General features: G+C 43.4%; 1 protein-coding gene across 2 annotated transcripts; it reads right to left on the bottom strand.

Moving 5' to 3' along the window:
- Positions 1-718: 718 nt before the first annotated feature.
- Positions 719-24,873, bottom strand: BLOC1S5 (biogenesis of lysosomal organelles complex 1 subunit 5). Of its 2 annotated transcripts, none has more exons than XM_043908580.1 (5): positions 24,707-24,873; positions 23,815-23,897; positions 15,607-15,736; positions 9,907-9,965; positions 719-2,655 (listed from the first exon to the last, which is right to left on the bottom strand). In XM_043908580.1, the coding sequence occupies exons 1-5, from the start codon at positions 24,819-24,821 to the stop codon at positions 2,461-2,463; spliced, it is 582 nt and encodes a 193-aa protein (XP_043764515.1). In that variant the 5' UTR covers positions 24,822-24,873; the 3' UTR covers positions 719-2,460. The 2 variants fall into 2 exon arrangements, with proteins under 2 accessions (XP_043764515.1, XP_043764516.1); XM_043908581.1 differs by having other exon boundaries at positions 719-2,640; positions 24,707-24,869.

Genomic DNA, 24,873 nt, shown 5'->3' with positions numbered 1-24,873 from the left:
TTAGAATCTGAAAGATCAAGTAGAAGAAAAAAGAACATTAAAATAGAGACTATCTGGCCAATACAATTAACAGTTTGGTCTAATGAACACCCAACAACTGGAAATAGGCATACTTTTGAGCACTAACACAACATTTACAAAAACTGACCGTATTTTAAGTCAGATGGCAAATCTCAACAAATTGTAACAGTTCAGTCTTATATGAATCTATTCTTGGACAACAGTCCAATGAAAGCAGAAATCAGTAAGAACAGAACTTAAAAGTCTACATGTTAGGAAAAAAAAAAAACCACATATGCAAGTAAAAAAAAAAAGAAATCATGACGGAAAATAAAAAAGAGTTAGAATTTAAAAACAAACATTTCTACACTTTAAACTGACAAAACATTATTTCATTTTCTCATTAGACAGTAATCCTGTGAGCCACGGAGAAGCCATATTCTGCTAGACACCATAACAGCAGAAATCTGTTTATTATATAACCACTAAAGCAAATTCTTATAAATAAAATGCATATCAAAAGTGATTTAGAAACTGAGAAATATAAGTGAAAGTGTTCACTACTAAAAATATTAAAAGGAAAGAGAACCAACCATCTCTTTTTAAGGTATACTGAGTAGCTAAAAAAGTTACAAAGATGAGATTTAGCATCAATGTTTAAAGCTCAAAAAGTTCATAAAGTCATTTTGGTTTAAGAAGGCCCTTAGATCCTCATATAATATATACAAACTCATATGGTAAAGTATTTATTATTCACACGAGATGAATGAACATGGTCAAAAATCTATGCACAAGTGGAGGAATCCTTACTGCTCACACACACGACCCTGGTTTCCTGGTTCCAGCATCTGTTCAGCGGTGCACTGGCAATTAATAGCTCTTCTGAAACTGCCTACAGTACAAAGGGAATTTTCATTTAGGGTTCCCCTCCCTTTTCATGTGCAGGATATTTTTGGAAGTATGTTTTCTTTTTCCATCCACTGAAAAGAGAATTAAGAAAATTCCAACATGCCTGCGTGTCAGCAAGTACTCTTTTTGGTCCAGGTACCAGAGGATGATGGATGAGCCTGTCAAGCCTACAGTAGCGGACAGAGGGAGTTGGCAGAAGTTCTGTGTTATTGAAAGAAATCTCAAATACTTATTTCATCTCCTCTATTAACTTTAATCACATTTTCAACATGCAGCCAAGAATGAAGCCTTGACAGTAAGCCATAAATTCACACAGGCGGGCATTGTCACTCTTCTGCAGCAGCAACACTGAGGTAACACAAGCGAGCTGGGTGTTTTCTTCACTGAAGAGCAACGAGGCAAACACCCGAGAGGTCTACCCATACCTCACCTTCACCTTGAAATTATTGCATAAAGTTCTGCTTGGTTCATGGTAAATTAAAAAAAAAATCTATTTAGTTCCTCAATTAGACTGTTAAATGCAGATTCTTAAAGATCACAGTGATGACAGAACTGGTACATGTTTCATCATAATACACCTGCTTATGAGGACAGACGTTCAACACTAAAAAGGATTTACATTTAACATGGATCATTTGCCGTGTGGGCAAATACTTCTGGTTTACTCAGAGCCAGGATCTTTATACGGTTCCAGAGGGAGGCCTTGGCAGAATTTGCTGATTACTCATTAAATGGCTGAAACATGTAGAGACGTTATTTCTCTTACAAAGCTTACCCACAGCAAAAACAGACGTAAAAATGAGGTAAAGACTATGGGCAAGATTATGGTTCTTGAAAAGGTTCAAAGTCAACTGTATTTCTGGTAAGCTTTTCCTTGTAAGCATGTTTTAAACAAAGCTGAAAACATGAAGTGTTGGAAGGCCACAATCTTAACAAGCGTGTCTTGTTGTCCAGCGAAAACACGGCGTTATACGACAACTTCTCCCAGCGGACTGTTCAGAGACCAGCGTGGCCCCATGTCACAGCAGAGATGTGGTCTGACGCTCCTCTCTCTTCACTATGATCTCTGCTCCTGGGACAGCTGTTTCTGTCTACATTACTCATGGAATAACACCATATACATTCCTTCAAGAGCCAAGGAGGCCATGACAGGCAGACACCATCTCTGCTTTCTAAGCCACAATGATAAACTAACATTAACCCTGCAGAAGGATGAATTACATTACTTCCCTAAGAAGTCTGTACTTACGGTTCGTTCTCTGAGATAATCAATCAATGGAAACCACGACTGGTCCACATTAGCTGAGAGCATGTGGACACCACTTTTCTCCAGCTTCTTCCCCTTCGAAGGACCATTTAGAGGCACTTGAAACTGGAAAGAGGTGGCACTCCTCTAGGACACAGCGAAGGCTCCAGGAGAGGGCTCCGTCTTCCGACAGAAGGGTGCCATCGAATATTTTGCTAAGCGTGAAGCAGAGGCTAGCTGGTTGGGTGGGAGCCGTTTTTGGTCAGCTTTCCCTCGGCAGTTCGTCACTGCTGTGGCTTACGTGCTCAGAAGGTTGAGAACCTGGCCAGGCCCTTCTCCATCTCGGCATACTGCTCTCTGAGCTTCTCCAGGGCCTTCCCGTGCTCCCCGTCCACTTCGGCCTGCTTGCCGTGCTGCTCTCTCATGAAGTCCTCCCACTGCGTCACCTGCTGTTTCTCACGAGCTATCAAAAGGTCATTATGAATCTGAGAAAAGAAAATCTGAAAGTCACGTGACATTTTCCAAATAATTATTTTGCCATGCAGGGAGACAAAAATAATTTTATCTCTTGACATTTGCTCACTGCAGCATAACAATCAGCTTGTAAGTCACAATGATAAAACTCCATTACAGTTTTAATGTCCAACAAGAAAACAACGTATCAGACACATAAGGCAGTTCTCTTACTATGCCTGAACGTGGGCATTCACATTTCTGAAATTTCAAAAATATCTAGTATTTTAAACGACAGATCCAAATACAATCCAAGTAAATTTTCAAACCTCTATTTCCCAAATTTCATTTAATTGCATATAATTTAAAGTGAAAGAATACATGCCAAAAGAATTGCTGTTGCAAGAAATTAAAATGCACGTCTTACACAAAATATTTTTTAGACACATTTAAAAGAACCACAGATTATTAATCAATGGGAGAGAATTCAAGCAGTCTCTTTTAGTTCAGTTCCAATTCTTAAAACAAATAAACACCAAAAGTATCTGCATCAAATATCTTAAGCTCACCTTGAGATGTTCGTTACTATTTCTATATGAGGACACTAAATGTACTTCTTCATGGCCACTGAGCTACTAAATCGCAGACTCAAACATAGGGCTCGCCGACACCCAAACCTATGTCTTTTCTATCACAAATGCAAATCAGATCATTTCAGGGAAGTTTTACACAGTTAAAAGTCTTACATACACACACACAAAAAGCTATTACAAGAGTATTTTTCTGGCAATCTGATCTAAACTTCCTCAGCACCAAGGCTTCCCAAGTAAAAAGAGGTCAAGAGTGAATCTGAAGTTTCAGTTAGAGTGAAACAACTGCCTCAGGCATGCCCCTCGACCCACGGGGTCTGAGTAGGTGGACCGTGGTGCAGAGCGCGCGTCAGGGTGGGGTTTGCCGAGATTCAGTGCGTTGGGGAAACAGGTTAGATCCAGTGCGTTGGGGAAACAGGTTAGACAAAAGGCAAAACATGACTTTTTAACCTTTCAGCCTCAGAGGCGGTCATCCTTCAAAAGATAAATAAAACATTAAGAGTTCATTAAATTCTTTTCATGGAACTTTGGCAAAAACTATTATATTCTAAGGGAAAAGCCATAGTCAGAGAAGAAAAATGCAAATAAACTTCATCAAAATGATGCTCTACTTTTAGTTGGAAATTAATTTCTAATAAGCACAGAGGATACTAACTAACCCTGCATACTCAGAAGCAAGTTAAAAAGTATTCTAAGCTGACAGGAGTGAAGGTTCTCTCGGGTCTCATCTATTCTGGTTGTCAGGAAATGCGGTCTGCCTAGCTGTGACTTCCCCAGAACAGAGCCTAGACAGGGAGCCCAACTGCTCTCCATCAGAAGCAGCAAAGATGCCCCCAAGCTCATCCCAACAGGAGCACACTTCTTGGCCTAACAAGCCAGGGACTCTGTTTACAATTAAAAAGGACTCTCCCAAATAAGGGACAGGGTGGGTGGGAGGGAAGCGATATATATGTATACTGAAGGCTGATTCATGCTGTACTATAGCAGAAACCCACACAACATTGTAAAGCAATTATCCTCCAATTAAGGGCTTCCCTGTGGCTCAGACGGTAAAGAACCTCCCTGCAATGCAGGAGACCCAGGTTCGATCTCTGAGTCGGGAAGATCCTCTGGAGAAGGGAACGGCAACCCACTCCAGTCTTCTTGCCTGGAGAATCCCATGGACAGAGGAGCCTGGAGGGCTACAGTCCACGGGGTCACAGAGTCAGACATGACTGAATGACTAACACTATTACTACTATCCTCCAATTAAAAATAAATTAAAAAAAAAAAAGGAACAATCAATGTAAACTGTGAGCTCACGTCAGACGACCATCTTAATTCGGCTTTTAAGGTCAAATAAAGGGACTCTGTGTCAGATTCAGTCTGAAACAAGGACTCCTCTAGCTGAAACACTCTTGAAAAATCACTGTCACATCTGTCCTCATGCTCAACAGATTCACACATGACTAACAGAAGAATACAATATAGCAATCAAATTATTTACCTGTAGTAAGTAATAGTTAAAATTACCTGTAAGAGGTAATTATGGTTTGCAGTTAAAATTTCTAGCAGCTACCAAAAAAGTGCATACTAAATTATACATTCAAAAGTTGATGTTCATGGTGGTGGGAGTAATTAGTATCTTTGGCAAGCAATCTGCAAAAATCTATCAAAACAGAAAGTGTAAATATTTATGGCTCAGTCATGTCTCTTGGATTAGCATCTCCCCTTCATTTTTATTAAAGTATTACAGAGCTTAGAAACAAATTCAAATACAAGATTATAAAGGGACAGTCCCCCTCCTTCACCCCCCCACACACATCAAATCCATGTCCTTTTCCTATGTTTATACAAACATTTACTTAATTACAAAATGGAGTCATATTACACGTCTGCAAGTACAATTTTTCAATAATGATACAATACAGTAGGAGTGGGGAGAGCTCTGCCTGGGTGCAGGCAACAAGAGGGTGCACTGTCCAAACAAAATTTACATCAGCGACACAAACAACGGAAAGACTGGTTCTTATTATCACCAGGCGCTGGCGGTGCTGAATAAGGTCAGACACAGGACTCCTCAGCCCCGAACCCTTCTTTGGTCTGAGCTCTAAACAACTGCCGAGATTACTGTTGAAGCTCAGTAACACCTAAGTTTCAAATTAAGACATTTTCATTGTTTATCCTTTAATAATAAACTCTGAAGTTAATTTAAAGGACTTCCAGTTACAGAGCCAATCCTGGACAAATTGAGTTGCCTACACATGTTCATTTCCAAAGTAAATTCCTAACAGTTCAGAATCATGTCACATGCTTTCCTTAGATGCTCAGCCCCTCTAACTCCTGGGTTACTCAATACTCTTGCATTTTTTTAAAAAAAGTGACATAGTTGAGCAATTGCAGAAATAAAGCCTGAATTAGTTCAAATCTAGAATTCTACACTACAATGTTTACTTAAGTTTACATATTTTTACTCTGTACTTAAAATTTTTATCCTGTGGAGACTGGGACCCACTACAATGGTTTCCAAAGAAATAAAGACAGTATTGCAATTTCTAGAATTTACTGTGAAATGTGCTTTTTATGAATCTCTTTCAGACTTATGTTTAATACTTCCCCCAGACTATGTATGTGTGCATTTTATCACAATTAAAAAAACTTCAAGTTTCGGGGTGGGTGAAACTTGCAATGAAATCAATTGCATACTCAAAGATGTAGACATTATTTGTTTTCTCAAGATAAAAAAAAGAAAACCCCACTTTAAAAGAAAATAAAGGAAAAGTTTATTAAGGAGCTGTACTGGGAACCAAAAGTAATTAGCTGTAAAGGTTTGTCTCTTTTTACAACAAAGAAATAGTAATAACAACCCAGCTTCCTTACGTCCCATTGGCGACAAATGTGAAGTCAGTCCTGAAGGCAAACCGTGTCCAGGACCAGGTCTATAAAAGAACTGACAGACACACAAACATTTTTGCACGCTTTACTCTAAGCTGGTAATTCTCACCTGGGGGGTGATTCTGACGCTCCTGTCCCCTCCTGTCCCCCAGATTTCTGGTTATTACAATGCAGGTTGAGGGGGAAGGGGTCATACTGGCCTCTGGTGGGCAGCGGCCAAGGATGTGCTAAACATCCTACACAGACTCTACAACAGAGACTTATCTGCTCCAAAATGTCAACAGCGCAGAGGCTGAAAAACCTGGGTCTAAGGGAAAACTCTAATAAACCAACGGTTGTCTAAAAGGTTCTTTTGGAATATCTGTAAGCAATACATGTGCCTTTAATCTTACATATGCCTTACACAGATAAAGGGATCTGTGGGGTGATGATTCCAGGACCCTCATGGATACCAAAGTCCGCAGATGCTCAAGGCCCTTAGAGAAATGGTACAGGACACGGCATGTAACCCATACATGTTTCCACACATTTAAAGTCATCTCTAGATTACACGTAATGCCTAATCTAATACAATGTAAATGCTACGCAAGTACAACATAAATGCTATGCAAATAGCTGCCGGCATGTGGCAAATTCAAGTTTTGCTTTTTGGAACTTTCTGGAATTTAAAAAACATCCATTTAAAACATTTTGGTTGAATTCATGGATGCAGGACCAGCAGATACAGACAGCCTAGTGTACTGACCCACTACTTGGCATTTTCAAACTCTATCAAGAGAAATGTCTGAGCCACACTATCTCCCTGCTCTCATAACAAAACAAGAGTAAAACTAAAGCTAGTAAGTATTTGTGGATGAGATGAATCAAAGGATTCACACTCACTTTATTATTATCTCTAGTCTGATTGAACAGAACTTCAAAAAGTTGATGCTTGTGCACAAACCTCAGTATAAACTAGTATCAGATAATCAATCAACTCATCGTCTGCTTTTGGCAGCTTATTTAAGTCATTGAATTTTATCAGCCATTTGTATTTTCATTTCACTACTCTTATTGGTAGCACCCAATATGCAACTTGTATTAGTTACTAGTTTTTAAGGCATATGTCAAATAGCTGGGGAATGCGAATTTGTTGTTCTGAGTGTACTTTTAGGTATCAATTGTGGGAAATGTGACTTGGATGAATGACGTTTATCATAATTTACTTCCCACAGAATTCCACAAATTGTCTCAATATGAAAGCAATAATGATTAAAGGCAATGGTCTATTTTATTCCATTACTACTCCCGTCTTTCTTTGTTCTGAGAGCCATTCAAACACACAAAATGCAGCCAAGAGAATAACCAAGGCAACGGTTAACATTAGACTGTAAAATGCAGCTAGAGGTCAATTTTGCTTGGTACAGACTTGCTAGACGAGAAATTAAGCCTCACTTTTCTGTCTTATATACAGGTAGTCCCAAACCTCTGCCACACACGTTTTGGGAAAACCATGTGTGACAGTTGAAAAAGAAAAAGACCTTAAAGATCTGTATTTCAAATGCTCTGCTAACTAGATAAGTGCTAATAAAGATATTTCAATGTATTCGAAAATCCTGATTTTTAATGTGTATTCCATTAAAAAAAAAACAGTTCAATAACAATCTTTGAGATAATACCTACAATGTACTTAAAATGAAAATCCCCAAGGGCTTTATTATTTCTTGAGGCTCTTTTTTTTTTTTTTTTAAACCAAGGGACAGTATCTTTTAATTTAGAAAATCATCAACAGGCAGGATTCTCAAGAACTTCACCAACTCTACAGACCACAGCAGGGCTCTTATCCACAGTGACGATCGAGCTGGCGGGGAAACGCCACCTGACATTTGTAGAGTAACACCATTTCACATAAATCACACAACACAGCGTATCAGGCACATAAAGCATCAGTCTATCCCCTGAGAAGAATAAGCATTTGCGTTTGAAGCTCAAGGGCTTATCCAAGGGCATATGGTTAGCTAACAAAGGCAAGTACCTAAAAATAGAAGACACCAGGTTTTTTTTTTTTACCCAATCTGGTAATTATCCTACTTAGACACTGTTAATACACCAAATGTGAAAAAAATTCAAAGAGTCAAGAAGAACCATCCATCCCCAAATATAATTTAATTTTAGGTTAGTTCTGCTTAAGAAGGCAAGAACGGCCATTTTATCAGAAATCAGAATTGTTCTGAGAATGTCTTAGAAACAAAGATCAATAACGAGTGCACAGTCACATTAAAAAAAAAAAAAAAGACCCCTTTTCCCTTTTCATTTTTCTTTTGAAAGCCAAGAGAACTGCATATGTTACAGCCAGGGCTCTATCACAGGCTCCCTGATTCTCAAACGCAAACACGTCCCTGGTGCTTCCACTACAAACTGCTTCACATCTCACGCCTGGTTCTCCGTGCTCCTCTCTGGAAAGACCCACGTGGATGCTCCACGCGCCAGCTCCCTGGACCCCCGACCTCTCCCATCCATGGCTCTGCTCCCCGTTCCCTGTCCTACAGTATCTTTCTTTCCATCTTCCATCACTCACGTTCCTACATGCAGATCAAGGTTGGGCTAGGGTGCCCCCATCCTCCTAGTAAATTACACTCTTTGCCCGGGCCATGCAAAGTTCTCCGCAACTTTATGAGAGGTCTTAACTTTATCCTACACTATATTAGTGTCAGTGGTTGGGACTCCTAGACCTTTAGCTTCTGTGTGTACAAACTGCCTTACAGTAAAATCTTTCACCCCCAGTGGCACCTAGTCAAGTAGAGACCGGAACAATACCTGCGGTCCAGCCGGGCCTCGCCCACTCCGCCTATGCCAAGCGCTCTGGGCACCGGGCGGGTACGACGCCCCGACTTCGCAGCCAGCACGGCCCAGCCAGGTCACAGGTGTGCTCGCGACCGCCCTGCTTCCCCCCTGGCCCACTGGGATCCTGTTCCTCCCAGGCAGCCTTCCCACCTGGCTTAATCGTCAAGTCCTTTTGGTGAGGTTTGATTTATCAAACTGCTGAATCTTTAAACTTCATATCAACATTAAGAGTTGAACACAAAGTTGAGAAATTTAAACTTGGGCATGGTTCATTTCTTTTTTTTTTTTACAGTGGCAGATCTGTACCATTACTATCGATTAACCACACATTGCAGAGAAATGGAGACAGTAATACTTGCTGATACAACACACGCAGAAAGGCAGTATTTTCCGTATTTCTTAATAAGCATATTTCTACTGGCTTAGAGCAATAAATAACTCATAAAAATTCTCTAAACTGTAAGTTAAAACACCAAGTATCACGGGAACTTAAATTCTTGTGTTTTTCCACACCTGAATTTAGTTAAGATACAATTTAAATAAGCAAAGCACTACCCAGCAGGTGATTCGCACACTCTCAGATTAGTCATTAAAGAGCCCATCCACAGGCATGAACGCCTCCTTCTCTAGAAAAAATATATATCGTACACTCAAGGCTTCAGGCTCAAAGACTGCTATTTCCAAGCTGGTGGGTATTTTCTGTTCCATGTAAAAGTCCTATTCTTTCTCCTCTTAGAGAGAAATCCATTTTTAGGGAACAGATGGAAATGTTGAGAAAGAAAAAAAAAGAAGTCTGCAATCTGAATTATAAAAATATAGACAGTGCAATTATGTGACTTCACTGACTCAGCACATCTTCAATGAATCAGCCATTTTTTAATCTTTAAAATTCACTGCATAAAAGAAAATAAATTCAGAGTTTTTTTTTTTTTAACCAAAAGTAACTGCTAATAATATGATGATAAAAGCCCTGGAGTTACAGGCTCCATTATCCAGAGGATCCACTTTTACCTTTTTTCGCTCCTGTTCCCTCTGCTGGAGTCTACAGACGGAGTCAGTAGCTGCTTGCACTGAAACAAAACAGACAGTGGATTTTCAGTCACCAACCCTTACTCAAGGGGAGACTTATCTGGATTAAAAAGCAAAAGGACAAACAAAACAACACTTGGATTGTCTTAGATCTCAAGAAACCACACAAAAAAGCTGGTGGCTAAAAAGTGAGGGAAAAAAAAGATTCGGAATGGCATAATGAGAACCACTATCATTTGTGAGCCAAGGACATTTAGTACCAATTTCAATGACAAGTCATCATTAACAACCTCAAGATTCTCTGGAAAGATATAAACACATGATAAATGCATCATTCCCTTCCGATGGGGCGACCTCTGATTCATCAGATTTCCTCTCTCCTTTTCCTCATCCCTTGCAGGGCAGGAACTGATACCCAGAAAGCTCCAAGGACCTTCTCCTATTCTTCTCCCGTCTTTTAATTCGCCCTGGCTGCCACTGCCAGACTCAGGTTTCTCTGGGCTGCTTGCTTTCCAGGCAGCTCCCTTTTCAATGAATTGAAACAGCTGGTAATAATGATTGTAGCTAATTGCTGAGTGTTACTATGTGTCAAGAGCCATGAAGCTAATTGCTGAGTGTTACTGTGTGTCAAGAGCCATGCTAAGCATGCTGTCCATGTTACTCCTCTCCACTTTCCTACTAGGTGAGGATCACCATCCCATTTGACACATTGTTGGCATCTGTAAAAACCTGAGGTGTGAAGAAGTGAAATGTCAGGATGTGGCTAACAGACACGCAAAGCAGGACTCAGATGAGGCCCTGAGTCTGAAGACTCGGCGCCCACCGTCAACACTCTGTCCCTCATACGCTTTCACCAAGAGTCACACCCAGAGCCTTACTACCTGGGTAACCGCGCTGGGGCGTGCCTGCGTCCTCACTCATCTGTCAGGTGATTTCTTGAGCACCTGCGAGGTGCCAGGTGCTACCGCTGCTGCTCCTCACCTCTCAGAATCTTAGCTCCTCATTTGTGAAACGAACATAAAGACTGGCGAGAGGGCTTAAGAGCTGATGGCAGAAATAAGTAACGAAGTAGACAGCATGCTTAAAACCACGAGAAGACCAATATTAATAGTAAAAGCCACTCCGAGCAGCGGTTCTTGCACATGGTAAGCAGTCAGGAAACGTCACTGATGCTTTCATTCTACACCCTGGCCTCTCCCTCTTCAAAGGGCTTTCCTTATTCCTCTCCGCTGGTTATAACGTGGACATGTTTCAGAAGCCCAGCCCCAGGTTTAGTGCCTCCATAAAGCCCTCCAGATGAGACCTATCCCTATGTGGATTTCCTCTTATTTGAAATTCTTTTATCAGGGAGGTGTATATGCTACCCCGTGACTTTGCATTGCCTCAAACAGAGGCTTCCCCAGGTGTTTCCCAAGTACGCCTTCTACCCGCCCCTAACCAGCCCCAGTGAGCTCAGAGCTCCATGCAGGGCAGGCGCTGGGACGTCCTTCAGAAAAATGTTAGGCCCCTCCCTGTGAGAACATGGCAAAGAGGAGGATGCCACTTTTAAAAAGTCAAGTTTTTATCAGTAGCCATTCGTTCTAGTCATACCAAAGATAATACTCTAGTACTAAAAATGAAGGTTCCCAATCATTGTTTGTTCTAATAGAAAAGCTGAAAACAAAACAAAATAGGAGTCGATCAGATCTGCCTTCTTTCTGTGGTATATTATTATTACATCATCTCTCCCGAGCAGTGGTTCCATTACCTGGGTTTTTTTCCCCCTGGCTCTGAACATAACTTTTAAAAAATCCACTTTATGGACTTTGCATGCTTCATCATTTTCTGGGCTTAATCTAAGTGTTAAAGGAACACGACACTTATCTTGTTTAAAAACTTAATTAGAACACATCTGACAAAGGCACACTTTTCTTCCTTATCACAATTATCTTTGTACTTAGAATATCCATTTTTAGAAATTTCAGTCTCTGAAGTAATGTTTTTTTAACTTTTCATCCACATGACAAAAAAAAGGTTTGCTTTCCAAATTTAAGGAAACCTGCTTTTCTAAAATCTAAGAAACCACCTTAGAAGTGACTACACTTTTCTTTTCCCTTTCCTCACAAGTCGAGACTCCAGGAGGAAAAGGCTCATTTCGCTAACCTTTCCTATCTCTTCTACACCATGAATAGGTTGTTCCCAATTCAGTAGCAATAGGAACAGACTCTGTGAAGAACTGAGATGCCTCATCCCACCATAACCACTCCACCCCCTGAAAAATGAGAAAAATAAAATGGGTTGACAAAATTCTTAGACCTCTAACATGCTTTAATTTGCAGAGAAACAGAGGGTGGGGCGGGGAGGTAGGGAGAAAGGGATACAATGTGGGAGAGACAGATAAGACAAAGCATTCATTCTGAAAGAAAATCTCATAGAACTCTCCACAGATAGTCCCTAAGAAAAATCATCATACGAGTTTATTAAGAGACATCAAACACGCAGCATGAAAAATGAGAAAACCGCAGAACTAAGGAAACAAACAACTATAACCACCTCATTACAGATCTAAAAATGCATCAAAGACAGAAAGAAACTGAACAGTCTTCAGACTAAACAATTGGCAGCATTATTACTGCAGAACAGAAAGCAAAGACTGTAAAGCCTCATTTGTAAATAAAGTGAGGGGTCACAACTGAGAGGCCTGGGGAGGAGGCAGAGGGAAGGGGTGAGGGCCTGACCCTCCCCGCCCCCAGCATCTCATGCATGAACAACAGGCCTCTAACTCTTGCCCTCTTTTAATCTTTATTTTCCTCTGAGTGATCTTTCAGTAAAAACTCTCTTTTACAATAAAGAAACAATTATTTTAATGTATTTCCTTCAGTTTTACTTGAGATTTTGTTCTGGTAAATTCAACTAAAATTTAAAATTAATACCTTAACTTAAAAATTGCCCGAGCCCATTCTTAACAAAAGTTCTCTCCCCTCCTCACACCTACCCAACTGTTCTTTCCGTTACCGCCTCCACTCAGCCTTCTATTTCAATATATATACACAGAGATGTCGGGATGACAAGTCACCAAAGTTAAAAAGCAACGGTTATCTTTAGGTAATTAAACTGATTTACTGCTTTCTTCTTTTTCTTTCTTATTTTCTTATTTCTACTTTCTTATTACTTAGACATATATCCTTTTCTCTAAATAATGAAAAATAAAGTCTTAAAAAAGAGAGAGGAAGGCAGGAAGGAGAGAAAATTCTTTAACTATGGCCTTGTTAGTTAATTTAAATTGAGAAACAACCTAGAGGCTGTCTGTCCTTCTTACCCTCTCAGAAGAAGGACTGGTTCTTGATTCTAAGCAAGAACAGACACTCAGCAGCGTCTCTGGGACGGAGATGCGTGAGGGCGGTGTCCTGCTGACGGGGTGCTGTGGGGGTCAGTCCCCACTCACACAGCCTCCCAGAGCTCAGGGACTCTCCGGGGTTAAAGTTTCCAGAAGCCACGGGGATCCTCGGATCTGTCGGCCCTGCTCACCCCCTGCTAAGACGCCCAGCTGGGACTCCCTGACCGTCTCCGCGCCAGCAGTGAGGACGCGCCCCCACCCCAGACCCACTGCAGCTCAGGTCTGGGCAGTGCTGGACCAACAGCTGCAGATCCACACGCCGCGCTCTGGGGGTCTCCGCTGACCGCGCGCCCAGCTCAGCCCTCGGATGTGCAGAGCTACGACAGACAGGCCTGACAGGCACAAGACGGAACCCCACGGTCACCAACCCTGCAGCTCAACTTTAACTTACTTAGATCAGAGCACATCCCATAGATAAACGCAAGCCAGCACCGTGGCTTAAAATGTCAGCTTTTCAAACGTGAAATTCCCCAGGAACGGCAGCTGGGCCCAGGCCAATTCTTAAAAAACTATGTTGGCTCTAAAAGCAAACAATTATCTCCATTATACCTGGGACGTTCGTGATAACAGATACAAGGACATCTTTAGGCTGGAGCCTACTGAGGAAGCCATTCCCGTTTCTAGCCTCAGCAGTACCCCCAAGGCCACTGTGTGTTTCTAATGCTAAAACTTTCATTATTGCCTCATGTTTTAATTCTTCCTTTTAGGAAAATACATGTACCGTCTGGATTCCCTATGACCCGTAAAACTTTGCTATTTCATTGTGAAGACTGTGCTTTTTTTTTAATTCTTGGCTGTGCTGGACCTTCACTGATGCACGTGGGCTTTCTCCAGGTGCGGTGAGCGGGGCCGCTCTCTGGTTGTGGCATGCAGGCCTCTCATGTGACAGCTCCTTTTGGTGTGGAGCACGGACCCTAGCGCACGCAGGCTCAGCAGCCGCAACGCAGGAACTCAGCTGCCCCACGGACCCAGGGATCATGGACCAGGGATGGAACCTGTGTCCCCTGCATTGGCAGACAGATTCTTAACCACTGGACCACCAGGGAAGTCCCAAGACTATGCTTTTAACATGAGGCTTCCCATCAGAAATAGCTATGGCCCAGGAATGAAACTGATTGAAAAATCCATTCATAGTTTTTTTTTTTTAAACTAATTGTAATCCCATTTATTTTTATATACTCAAAGTGTGTAAAAGGAAAGTTACAGCACGTTTCAAAAGCATACACAGGCATTCTGATCAATAAATCTGAGTTTTACTTCCAGTGTAATGTCTAGACAGCTTGTCGAGGCTAAGGAACTGACTGTACGAAGGAGAAGGGCGTGTCTGCAGTGACACGTAAAGCCTGAGACCAGGTTCAGACTCTTCCCTCTTCCGCTCAGAGAAACCCCATGTCCTCTCCACCCTCCTCCGAGCATCTGAGGGTGCAGACTTCCCTGGACTTGCACACACACCCTCGGGTAACTCGGTCATTAACCAAGCCCTTCTGCCACTTCCCCTCACAGGCCACTACATCACCAGTCTTTGCTTTCTTTTAAAAAAAAAAATACTTGTTTATTTGGCTGCACCAGGTCTCAGCTGTGGCATGCGAACTCTTTAGTTGCAGTATGTGTGATCTATTAGTAGTTCCCTGTCTAGGGATGGAACCCAGGCCCCTGCAATGGGAGTGCTGAGTCTTAGTCACTGGACCACCAGAAGTCCTGGTGCTTCCCTTTTTCCCTTGAAAGACGCTGCTTCGTTTTCTAGCACCCTCTGTCCTTGGACAAACCGAACAGCATCAATGTGGATTTGAGGGGAAGCCCCGAGTTTCTGATACCACCTCTAATTTTAAACGCAGTTACTCATAAAACTCCTTTGATTTTGTGATTTGATATGTTTGATAAGTATTCTTTTTAGCAAACCTCTTTCCACATTAAAACATTTTGCTTAATAAAAAAAGTGATAAAACACAAACATTTATGACGGGAGTTTTTTTTTTAAGTTAAAAACTCTGGAATCCTGCTTGGCAACGAAGCTTCATTGCATACCCTAATTCCTGGTCATCAAACATTTTCTTGCAGATACATTTTTTAAGCTAAAAAAAGGTTTCAATTTTCTTACATCCTGGAAGGGTAATCTTGCTTGCCCACCTTCCTATGGAGGTTACTGCTCTTAACATCAAGGGCGACACACACTAATCACCTGGTTTCTGAAACTGGGCGGCTTCCCTCTCCACCTCCCACCAAACACCCCGGGAAATCCGTTTGGGCAGAGCGTGCATTATGAAATAAAGCAATATTTAAAAAAAAAAAAAACAACGCTGGCTTACATCTCTGGAGAACTTGGTTTAAGTTGTCTTGCATTGTTGCTCTACACGTCGGAAGAGTATGTTCATTTGTCTCCTGGATCATATGCTTCAGATTTTCAAGAACTCGCATTTCTCGAAGACCACGTTTTTCCTATTAAAAGAAAAGTACATATTGTGCCTTAAATCTTAGTAATTACTTTCTGAGACTTCCACCCAAGTTCTGGTTGCTATGTTACAACTAATTACTGAAATTTATACAGTAAATTAAATTAATTATTTGGTGGTGAATGAGGTCACAACCTGGGGGTATTTTTTTTAAATTATGAAATGCTTCAAAAGTTGCAAATATGAGTCATATTTTCATACTGATGTTTAAAAATGGGCATGAGAAACACCAGAAGAACAAGAGACTTAGATTCCATGCATTTCATCTGTGGCAAAGAAATGATCAGATTTTAAATTATATTTTGTTGTTCTTATCATCATAAAGCTTCTATTATTATGCTCTGATCCCACTTCATCAAATAAAAACACGTGGAACAAGTAGTAACAGGTGGGTTCTTCCCTCTGTAGAAGAGCTATCACTGAGGACCTGAGACCACCTTACAAGGGCCTGCCTGCACGGCTGGGCTTGGTGGGGACTGGGAACTTGACCAGACAACAGCTCCCAAGCAGGTGACACTTTGTGTTAATGACAAGACACCTCTCTCCTTCCAGGAGCCCGGAACTTTGAGACATGACAGGCAGAGGCTGCCTACCTGTCGGGTCCCTAGGAAGAACCCTGGACCCCCAGGCCCAGACGAGCTTCCCCGGAAGACAACACATCATGTGTTGTCACAACCCACTCCAGGGGGAGTGAAGCGTGCCTCGTGTGACTCCAGCGGGTGAGACCCTCTTGGAAGCTCCTGCCTGGCCTCCTCCAGACGCCTCCCCAGGCACCTGCTCCCTCTGCCTCCTTAGGCCACGAAAAACCTCGGGCTCCAGCATGCTGAGAAGTGCTGCTGAACTGATGCACTTGGGGGTGGTCCTGGGACCCCGAGCCCAGCCCTAGCTTCAGAAAGCTGAGCTGAACCCACCCTCCTGCTTGGGTGGGCTCAACTGAGTGACTCGCTTCCAGAGAATAAAGCAGGGAATGAGAAAAACATGGACTTCACGGTGCAGTCAACGAAGGTGACCTCGTGAGTGACGTCATGATGACGGCATGCACCTCCCGAGGTGACGTGACCACAAGGACGTGCTCCCTCGCTCGGACGCCTTCCCGGAGCGCGTCAGCCCCGTCTAATCCTAAGAAAAACATCAGACAGACCCAGACGGGGCCACACTCTACAGGATACTGGCCAGAACTCAAGACTGTCAAGATCAAGAGAAACAAGGAAAGCCCGAAAAATTGTCACAGACCAAAGCGGACTAGAGAGACAGGACAATTAAAAGCAGTGTGGTGCCCTGGATTAGGTCCCGGGACAGGAAGAGGGCTGTAATGGAAAAACTGGTGACATGCGCGTAAAGGCTGGTGTTTCATTAGCAGTAATGTTCCAGTGTCAGTTTCTTAGTTTTTACCGATGTCTCACAGTAATTAATATAAAAGATTAATAATGGGAGAAAGCGGGCGAGGGGTACGTGAGAACTCTGTGCTGTATCAGCAAGTTTACTGTAAATCTTAATACAATGCAAAAAGTTCACTGAAAATGAAGGGTGGTAAGCATGATTATGAAAAAATAATGTTATAGTAGTTACTAGAGGTTTTGTTTTGCACCATCTTATGGAGCAGCTGGGTAAGATATTTTACTCCAATTTTTCCATAATAAAAAATTTTAAACTTATACACAAGTTGAGAGAGAATGGAAGAATGAAGCTTGGTTTCTGGTGTATAACACCCCATAAAATTACAGATTCGGTGAACTTTTCTCAAATTGAAACTGATAACAAGTGCTCATATAATGTGCTTAAGACAGTACTTGGCACAAAACACTTAAAAAATGTTAGCAATTATTCAGAGTATCAGTAATTATATCTTTACATTAAAGATGTAATTTAATAGTATCAGAGAGGAAATGAGAGACTGATGTAATATTTAAATTTTCCTTTTATTCAAAAAATAGTCCCACAAGTCCTAAAACCATACTGCCTATCTATATAAATTTATTACATGTCATATGGGGGGTAGACTTTTTCCTTATATTTAATAATCTGAGATACTTTTACAACCTAACCAAAATGAGAGATCAGATGTCAAGTGAAATTTTACTTTGTCCTGCCTTTCAAGGGATTTTCTCTTTAATAAATCAACATTCAAATGCATCAACATGAACCTTCCCAACTCTTCTCATTACTGTACCTATCTGAATAATCTTTTTTTCCTCCCTCAAATATAATCAACATTGCCTCCACTTTTTCTGTATTTCTCTAACATCTATGTTTCTTTCTCAGAGCAAACATCAGCCCCTCTTCTGAAGAGTTCCCTCCCAACTCAGTTGAGAGTTGTTCCCTCTTCTGAGATCTCAATCACTGCACTTATTTTAACATCGTAATTTCATCATTACAATCTGCTCTCTGCAGATGGTAAATCCCTGGAGGTAGAAACTGTTTCTTATTCATTTTTGCGTATCTGCTGAGGCAGACAGTTCTGGATCCATTCCCCTCTTCTCTCTTCCTCTGAACACCCAAATACCATTTGGTGGTGATCACCAAGCATTTCCACAGTCACTGCGGCGGCAGCCTGCCTGCTTGGTCGTGTTCAACTCTTTGCGGCCCCAAAGATTTTAACCCACCAGGCTCCTCTCGCCCTGGAACTTTCCAGGCAAGACCACTGCAGTGGGTTGCCATCCCTCCTCCAGGGAACCTTTCCCACCCAGGGATGGAACCTGTGTTTCTTGCATCTCCTGTGTTGGCGAGTGGATTCCTTATCACTGAGCCACCTGGGAAGCACTTGGCGGTAAAGGGGCCTATGGAACAGACACCACTAGCTGCCTCCCGCCTGCCTGCCTTCTGTTGCAGGAAAGGCACACGTGATGGCTGGCCTCCTGAAGCCACTCTGTGAGCGAGAGGACGTGAGCAGCCCCGCTGGAGCAGAGGTGGAGGGCGCGGGGCTCTGGCCGCTGTGGGAGGAGAGGAGAACCACTCTCTTAGGGGGTCTGTCCCTAGGAACCAAACACCTTCCTTCAGACACACGCGGGTATGTTCGGGAACTCGAGTAAAACAGACAATGAAGCTTGCTGACGATGAAGCAAGGAGCTGGTGCAGGACCGCAGGTCACGAACTGTGACCCACGTGGGCCTCCCCCCTCAGAGGCCCGGCACCTCTTTACTCGCTGAGATCACCAGGAGGACGCGCACTCCAGGGGCCCTGCCCGGGTCTCTGTTCATAGCACTGACTGGAATCGGGGGAATAAAAGCGCTGTGCAAAGTCGGGAGCAAGACAGTCAACGGTCCCGAAACACTAGCGAACGCAAAAAGAGGGGCCTCCAGTATCCTAACAGGATGCCAATAACTGAAGTAACGCTGCCACCGTGTGGCACTTACTCCTCTCTTTTGGTGATAAAATTTTATAAAGAAAAAGATCACTGTTGCCAGGTGCATTAACTTTTAAAAATACATAAACTACAAACAAGCTTCCCTTTAAACTGAGCCAGTTTGCTTCAAATGAACCACATTTAAATGCTCTAGAGAAGATGAAACTCAAGGAACCACATTCAACGTCATGTAATAATCTGTAACGGAAAAGAATCTGAAAAAGAAAGTGTGTGCGCGTAACTCAATCCCTTTGCTGTGTACCTGAAACACTGTTAATAACTGCACTTCAATAATTGAAAAAACTAAACACAACAGGAAGCTTCCAGGAAGCCCCGCCAGCACTCCTCACCACTCCCCAGGGCCCAGCTGTGGGACTCGGGAGACCGCTTTCCTGAAGCAGAGGAGGGTGCCATTTGGGCCAAGAAAAGAACTGTGAACAGCGCACACATCTCCTCAACTCTGAATCTCCAAAACGCTTTCAGCGTCTCCCCCACAATCTGAGGGGAAAGGTTAGAGAGTAACAGACAGAAAAGGCAGCTGAGCCCGATACAGAGGAACTTCCACTGAACTCCCAGAAAGACCCAGGAGGTGAGCGCGGGAGAGGCCAGCACCGGGGACCTTTCATGAAGACGGGGGACGCGACAGGCAGCTGCCGAGAGCGCCAGCACGCCGCCGAAACGCTCTGAGCCCTGCAGAGACGATTCTTCCGTGAGGACAGGAGTCAGCCCGGCTGCATGAAGAGGGGCCTGGGTCTGTCTCACCCACGGATACAGCGCTGGTTCCCAACACGAGGTCTCACAAAATAAGTGCTCAAGATGTTCTGTTGGACCTTCTATAACAAGCTTACCTCTACCATATCCAGCGTGAAAATTTTCTTCTTTAGTAAACAATCTCCTCCCCAGGTGGCGCTAGTGGTAAAGAACCCGCCTCCCAGGGCAAGAGATGTAAGAGATGCCGGTTTGATCCCTGGGTCGGGAAGATTCCCTGGAGAAGGGAATGGCAACCCACTCCAGTATTCTTGCCTGGGGAATCCCATGCTCAGAGGGGCCTGGTGGGCTGCAGTCCAAGGGGTCACAAAGACTTGGACACAACTGAACACACACACACAGGAGATACATTTACAAACTTAAAAAAAAAACTTTTTAGTATTTCAAATTAGTCAGCCTGGGGCGGGGGGGAGTAAGTTGACTTATGAAAAAACTAGTGGATGTTGGAAAAGCCAAGTTTTAGTCCAAGCTCTGCCAACTGTTCCCCTGAATCATAGTTAGTAACTTCAACACACCAGACATTTTTTCAGGCACTTGGATACAACAAAGCATAAGAACGGTTAAGTGTCTACATTCTCATGAAGGGCAACAGGCAATAAACAAGCAAAGAGTAAGAAAAACATAGGCAGTAATAAGAGCTTATCGGAGGCAGAATTCTAAGGTGGTCCCTGAGATCCCCACCCCCAGTACACACTATGTGCTATGGTGTGCTCCAAGCGGCTTCAACAGGATGAGAACTGAGAACCTCCAGATGTTCAAGCTGGATTTAGAAAAGGAAGAGAACCAGAGATCAAACTGCCAACCACCACTGGATGACAGAAAAAGCAAGAGAGTTCCAGAAAAGCATCTACTTCTGCCTCACTGACTATGCTAAAGCCTCTGATTTGATTCACAACAAACTGTGGAAAATTCTGAAAGAGATGAGAGTACCAGACCACCTTACCTACCTCCTGAGCAACCTGTATGCAGGTCAAGAAGCAACAGTTAGAACCAGACATGGAACAATGGCTTGGTTCAAAATTGGGAAAAGAGTACATTAAGGCTGTATATTGTCACCCTGCTTATTTAACTTATATGCAGAGTACATCATGAGAAATGCCAGGCTGGATGAAGCACAAGCTGGAATCAAGATTGCCGGGAGAAATATCAATAACCTCAGATATGCAGATGAAACCACCATTATGGCAGAAAGCAAAGAGGAACTAAAGAGCCTCTTGATGAAAGTGAAAGAAGAGAGTGAAAAAGTTGGCTTAAAGCTCAACATTCAGAAAGTAACATCCTGGCATCTGGTCCCATCATTTCATCGCAAATAGATGGGGAAACAGTGTCAGACTTTATTTTCTTGGGCTCCAAAATCACTGCAGATAGTGACTGCAGCCATGAAATTAAAAGACGCTTGCTCCTTGGAAGAAAATATGACCAACCTAGACAGCATATTAAGAAGCAGAGACGTTACTTTGCCAACAAGGGTCTGTCTAGTCAAAGCTATGGTTTTTCTGGTAGTCATGTATGGATATGAGAGTTGGAAACTGAATTGATGCTTCTGAACTGTGGTGCTGGAAAAGACTCTTGAGAGTCCCTTGGACTGCAAGATCAAACCAGTCAGTCCTAAAAAGGCAATCAACCCTGAGTATTCACTGGAAGGACTGAAGCTGAAGCTCCAATACTTTGACCATCTGATGCGAAGAGGTGACTCATTAGAAGATTCTGATGCTGGGAAAGACTGAAGGTGGCAGGAGAAGGGGAGGTGCTGCTGTCCACGGGGCCTCAAAGAGTCGGACACGACTGAGCGACCAAACAGCAACACCGCTCAGTCCCATCAGACTCTGACCCCTTGGACTGTGCCCACCAGGCTCCCCTGTCCACGGGATTCTCCAGGCAAGAATACTGGAGTGGGTTGCCATTTCCTCCTCCAGGGGATCTCCCCGACCCAGGGTCAAAGCCGTCTCCTGCGTTGGCAGGCAGATTCTTTACAGCTGCGCCATCCGGGAAGCCCACACACATCTGTCAGTGATTCAGTCAAATCCTAGTGGAAGTCCTGCTGTGAAGCTATTCTACAGTTTACCTGAAGTCTCACATCAGCTGACTTTAAGGGAGATGATCCCAAGGAGGCCTGACTTCATCAGTGAGTCCTTAACAAGGCGTGGACTCTTCTCAACAAGAGAGACTTGAAGCATGAGAGGGATTCAACCTGATGGACTCTCCACTTGTTAAGTCTTTGAAGAAGGGACCACATGGCAAGGAAGATGGGTGGCTTCCAGGAGCTGAGTGACTCCCAGCTGACAGCAAGCAAGAAAATGGGACCTTTGTCTGTGTCAGTGAGGAAGTGAGTGCTGCCACAGTCACAGGAATCAGGAGGACCCTGGGCACCAAGTAACACTGGAGCCTGGCCCAGCCCCGGATTTTCACCCGGTCAGACCTTGAGTAGAGTGCCCACCACGCTGTGCCCAGGCTTTCTCCTAAAACAGCCAATGACCTTTACACAGCAGGATAAGGGGACAGGGTCTAGTGAGTTTTCTGTGTGTGAGGGATAATTATTCTTATCCTGCAACAAAAGTAATGATGATGAAGAAAACCAACAGCTACCTTCAGGTACCGGAAAATATTCGAAGAGACACACACCTTTCACCTTCACAACAGCCCTGTGAAGCAGGCGTCCTGCAGACTGAGCCTGCTGAGCCCAGAAATGGTGTCGAGCGCGGCAGCCCTGTCCGTGCCTCCTGAGTGCTCTGTGCCGGAGGCTTTCTGGACTTGTAAAGGGTTTATGGAAACCTCTCCTTTTGGCAGACCTAAGACTTCCTGCTTAGAATCTCACTTGAAAATAAAATCCTGACTCACAGAGAATCACAAAATTGTTTGTGTAACATCATTAACCATCATCAACCTATGAGGAACTTGGGCTGTTACTATGCAATGCACAGTGAACCAATTATACATGTGCAAAACCACAGTCAAATGCAACAGGATGGCAGGCTGGTGGATCAGGACTGTGGGGACAGAATACACAAGGCGAGGTGGTAGATGGTCCAGCTAGGAAGACAGGGACCAGGTCACAAGAGGACACTGGCCTTTGTCTATAGGCAGAAAGTGACATCCGAGGGTTTTAACTCTCTGGCAGAGTCCCTTGGACTATCAATCCTACAGGAAACCAACCCTGAAAATTCATTGGAAGGACTGAAACTGAAGCCGAAGCTCCAATACTTTGGCCACCTGATTCGAAGAGCCAACTCACTGGAAAAGACCCTGATGCTGGGAAAGATTGAAGGCAAAAGAAGTGGGTGGCAGAGGATGAGCTGGTTAGACAGCATTACTGACTCAATGAATTTGAGCAAACTCCGGGAGAGAGTGGAGGACAGAGACTACTTACATGCTACAGTCCATGGGGTCACAAAGAGACGGACACGACTGAGCAACTCAACAACTACTACGCTGGCAGTAGGGTGAAGACTAGATCTGATTAGGTTGATAGAGCAGGCACACCAATCAGAAAGGATAGATTTAAGCAGTAATGTCTAGAAACTTGATCACTGAATGTGACCTACAGGGGAGGGTATAGCCAGGGGTGATTCTCATGCTTTAACTCGAGAGCTTTGGGTAGATGCTGCTGCCTCAAATGAGAAAAAAAATATACAGAAAAGGGGTCTGGAAAACTGACCCATCCATCATAAATTTTTTTTTTTTTTTTAACTATACCTCATCTTACAGAAAAAAAACTGAGCTCAACAGACAATAAATAAGCCAAAGCAGACACCAGACCTGGAGCCCAAGGCTCCTCCCACCTACAACTGTGCTCCCTCTATCCATGTCAATGTCTCTTAATAAGTTTTACTCTGTATATTTTATGGACACAAGAACAGAAATCAGAGATTTTAAAACTAGAGAATTTCCCTTCTGTGTATTAACACACTAACAATCAGGGTGGTATTTTTGCAAATTGAGTTGCAAATACTCACTTCAAATTCTTTCACAAAATAACGGGTTTCACCTTGGATAACTGGTCTGTGATCTAAGAGCCTTGAATGAATTTCTCCAAGATCTGTAAAGAGAAAATGAAATTCAAGGTCAACCCATGCTAAGTGTTGAACAATCTCCAGCTTGTTTCACTCTTCCTGTTCCCCATAAACATACGCAGGTTAAAATCTGGTTCAGACTATGGATTATCCGGTTAGTAAATTGGTAAAGTAGTTTTGAGAACAATTAAGCAATATCTAATAAAGTAAAGGCATATACACCCAGCAATTTCATGCCGAGACTAAAATTCAGTTCAGACTATGGATTATCTGGTTAGTAAATCGCTAGTTTTGAGAGAGCAATCTGGCCACATCTAATAAAGTTACATGCACACCCAGCAATTTCATGCCTAAGTACGTGCCCTAGAAAAACCTCTTTTACAAAAGAGAGAGACTGTAGGATGTTTATTACGGGACGAGTATAGGGAAAGGAAAAAAAAGGGCGGGGGCGGGGTGAACAACCTAATATACTCATGGATACTACAAAGCAGTGAGTGAAAATGAATACAGTGGGGTAATATTTATTAACACGGACAAATCCCACAAATAAAACGCCAAACACAAAAAAAAGTTTCAGAAGGATAAAGCCATTATATAAACTTCCAAAACAGGCGGCTTCAACAAAGAAGCAGGTGGGGCTGGGTCGGTTTGCCGTTGCTGGGAGGCACCTGGCGCGGAGAAAGGGGCGCACCCGGGCCAGGGTCCCCCACCCCTAGCCTGCCGCAAACCCGAGGCCGCTGGGTCTCGACCTGCGGCTCGGCCCCGGGTCGCAGGGCGCCGCCTGGTAGGTGGGGCTGCGCTGGGACCACCAGGCGAGAGCCCTGCTACGCCATACCCTTGATAATGAGGTGCGCCGGCGACCCCGCGAACCCCAGAGAGTCCTTCTTCTTGCCGCCGCCTCCCGGGGCGGGCTCGCAACCCACAGGGGTCTCCGTCCCACCGCCGCTCATTCCGACCAGCTCCGCCCACCCGCGACCGCGCTGCGCTTGCGCACGCCTCCGC

This window comes from Cervus elaphus, chromosome 7 (assembly GCF_910594005.1).
Source record: "Cervus elaphus chromosome 7, mCerEla1.1, whole genome shotgun sequence".
In the NCBI taxonomy this organism is placed as follows: domain Eukaryota; kingdom Metazoa; phylum Chordata; class Mammalia; order Artiodactyla; family Cervidae; genus Cervus; species Cervus elaphus.
The sequence above is the reverse complement of the archived record's forward strand: the minus strand, read 5'-3'. Positions and strand labels throughout refer to the sequence as shown.

What these genes read in the sequence shown, in the direction of transcription:
- BLOC1S5 (XM_043908580.1), bottom strand. Translation starts at nt 24,821, where the DNA reads ATGAGCGGCGGTGGGACGGAGACCCCTGTGGGTTGCGAGCCCGCCCCG. An exon ending in GGCGCACCTCATTATCAAGG is followed by an intron (nt 23,898 to 24,706) that starts GTATGGCGTAGC and finishes TTCTCTTTACAG; the next exon opens with ATCTTGGAGAAATTCATTCA. An exon ending in AAACCAAGTTCTCCAGAGAT is followed by an intron (nt 9,966 to 15,606) that starts GTAAGCCAGCGT and finishes GTTTTGTTTCAG; the next exon opens with TGCAAGCAGCTACTGACTCC.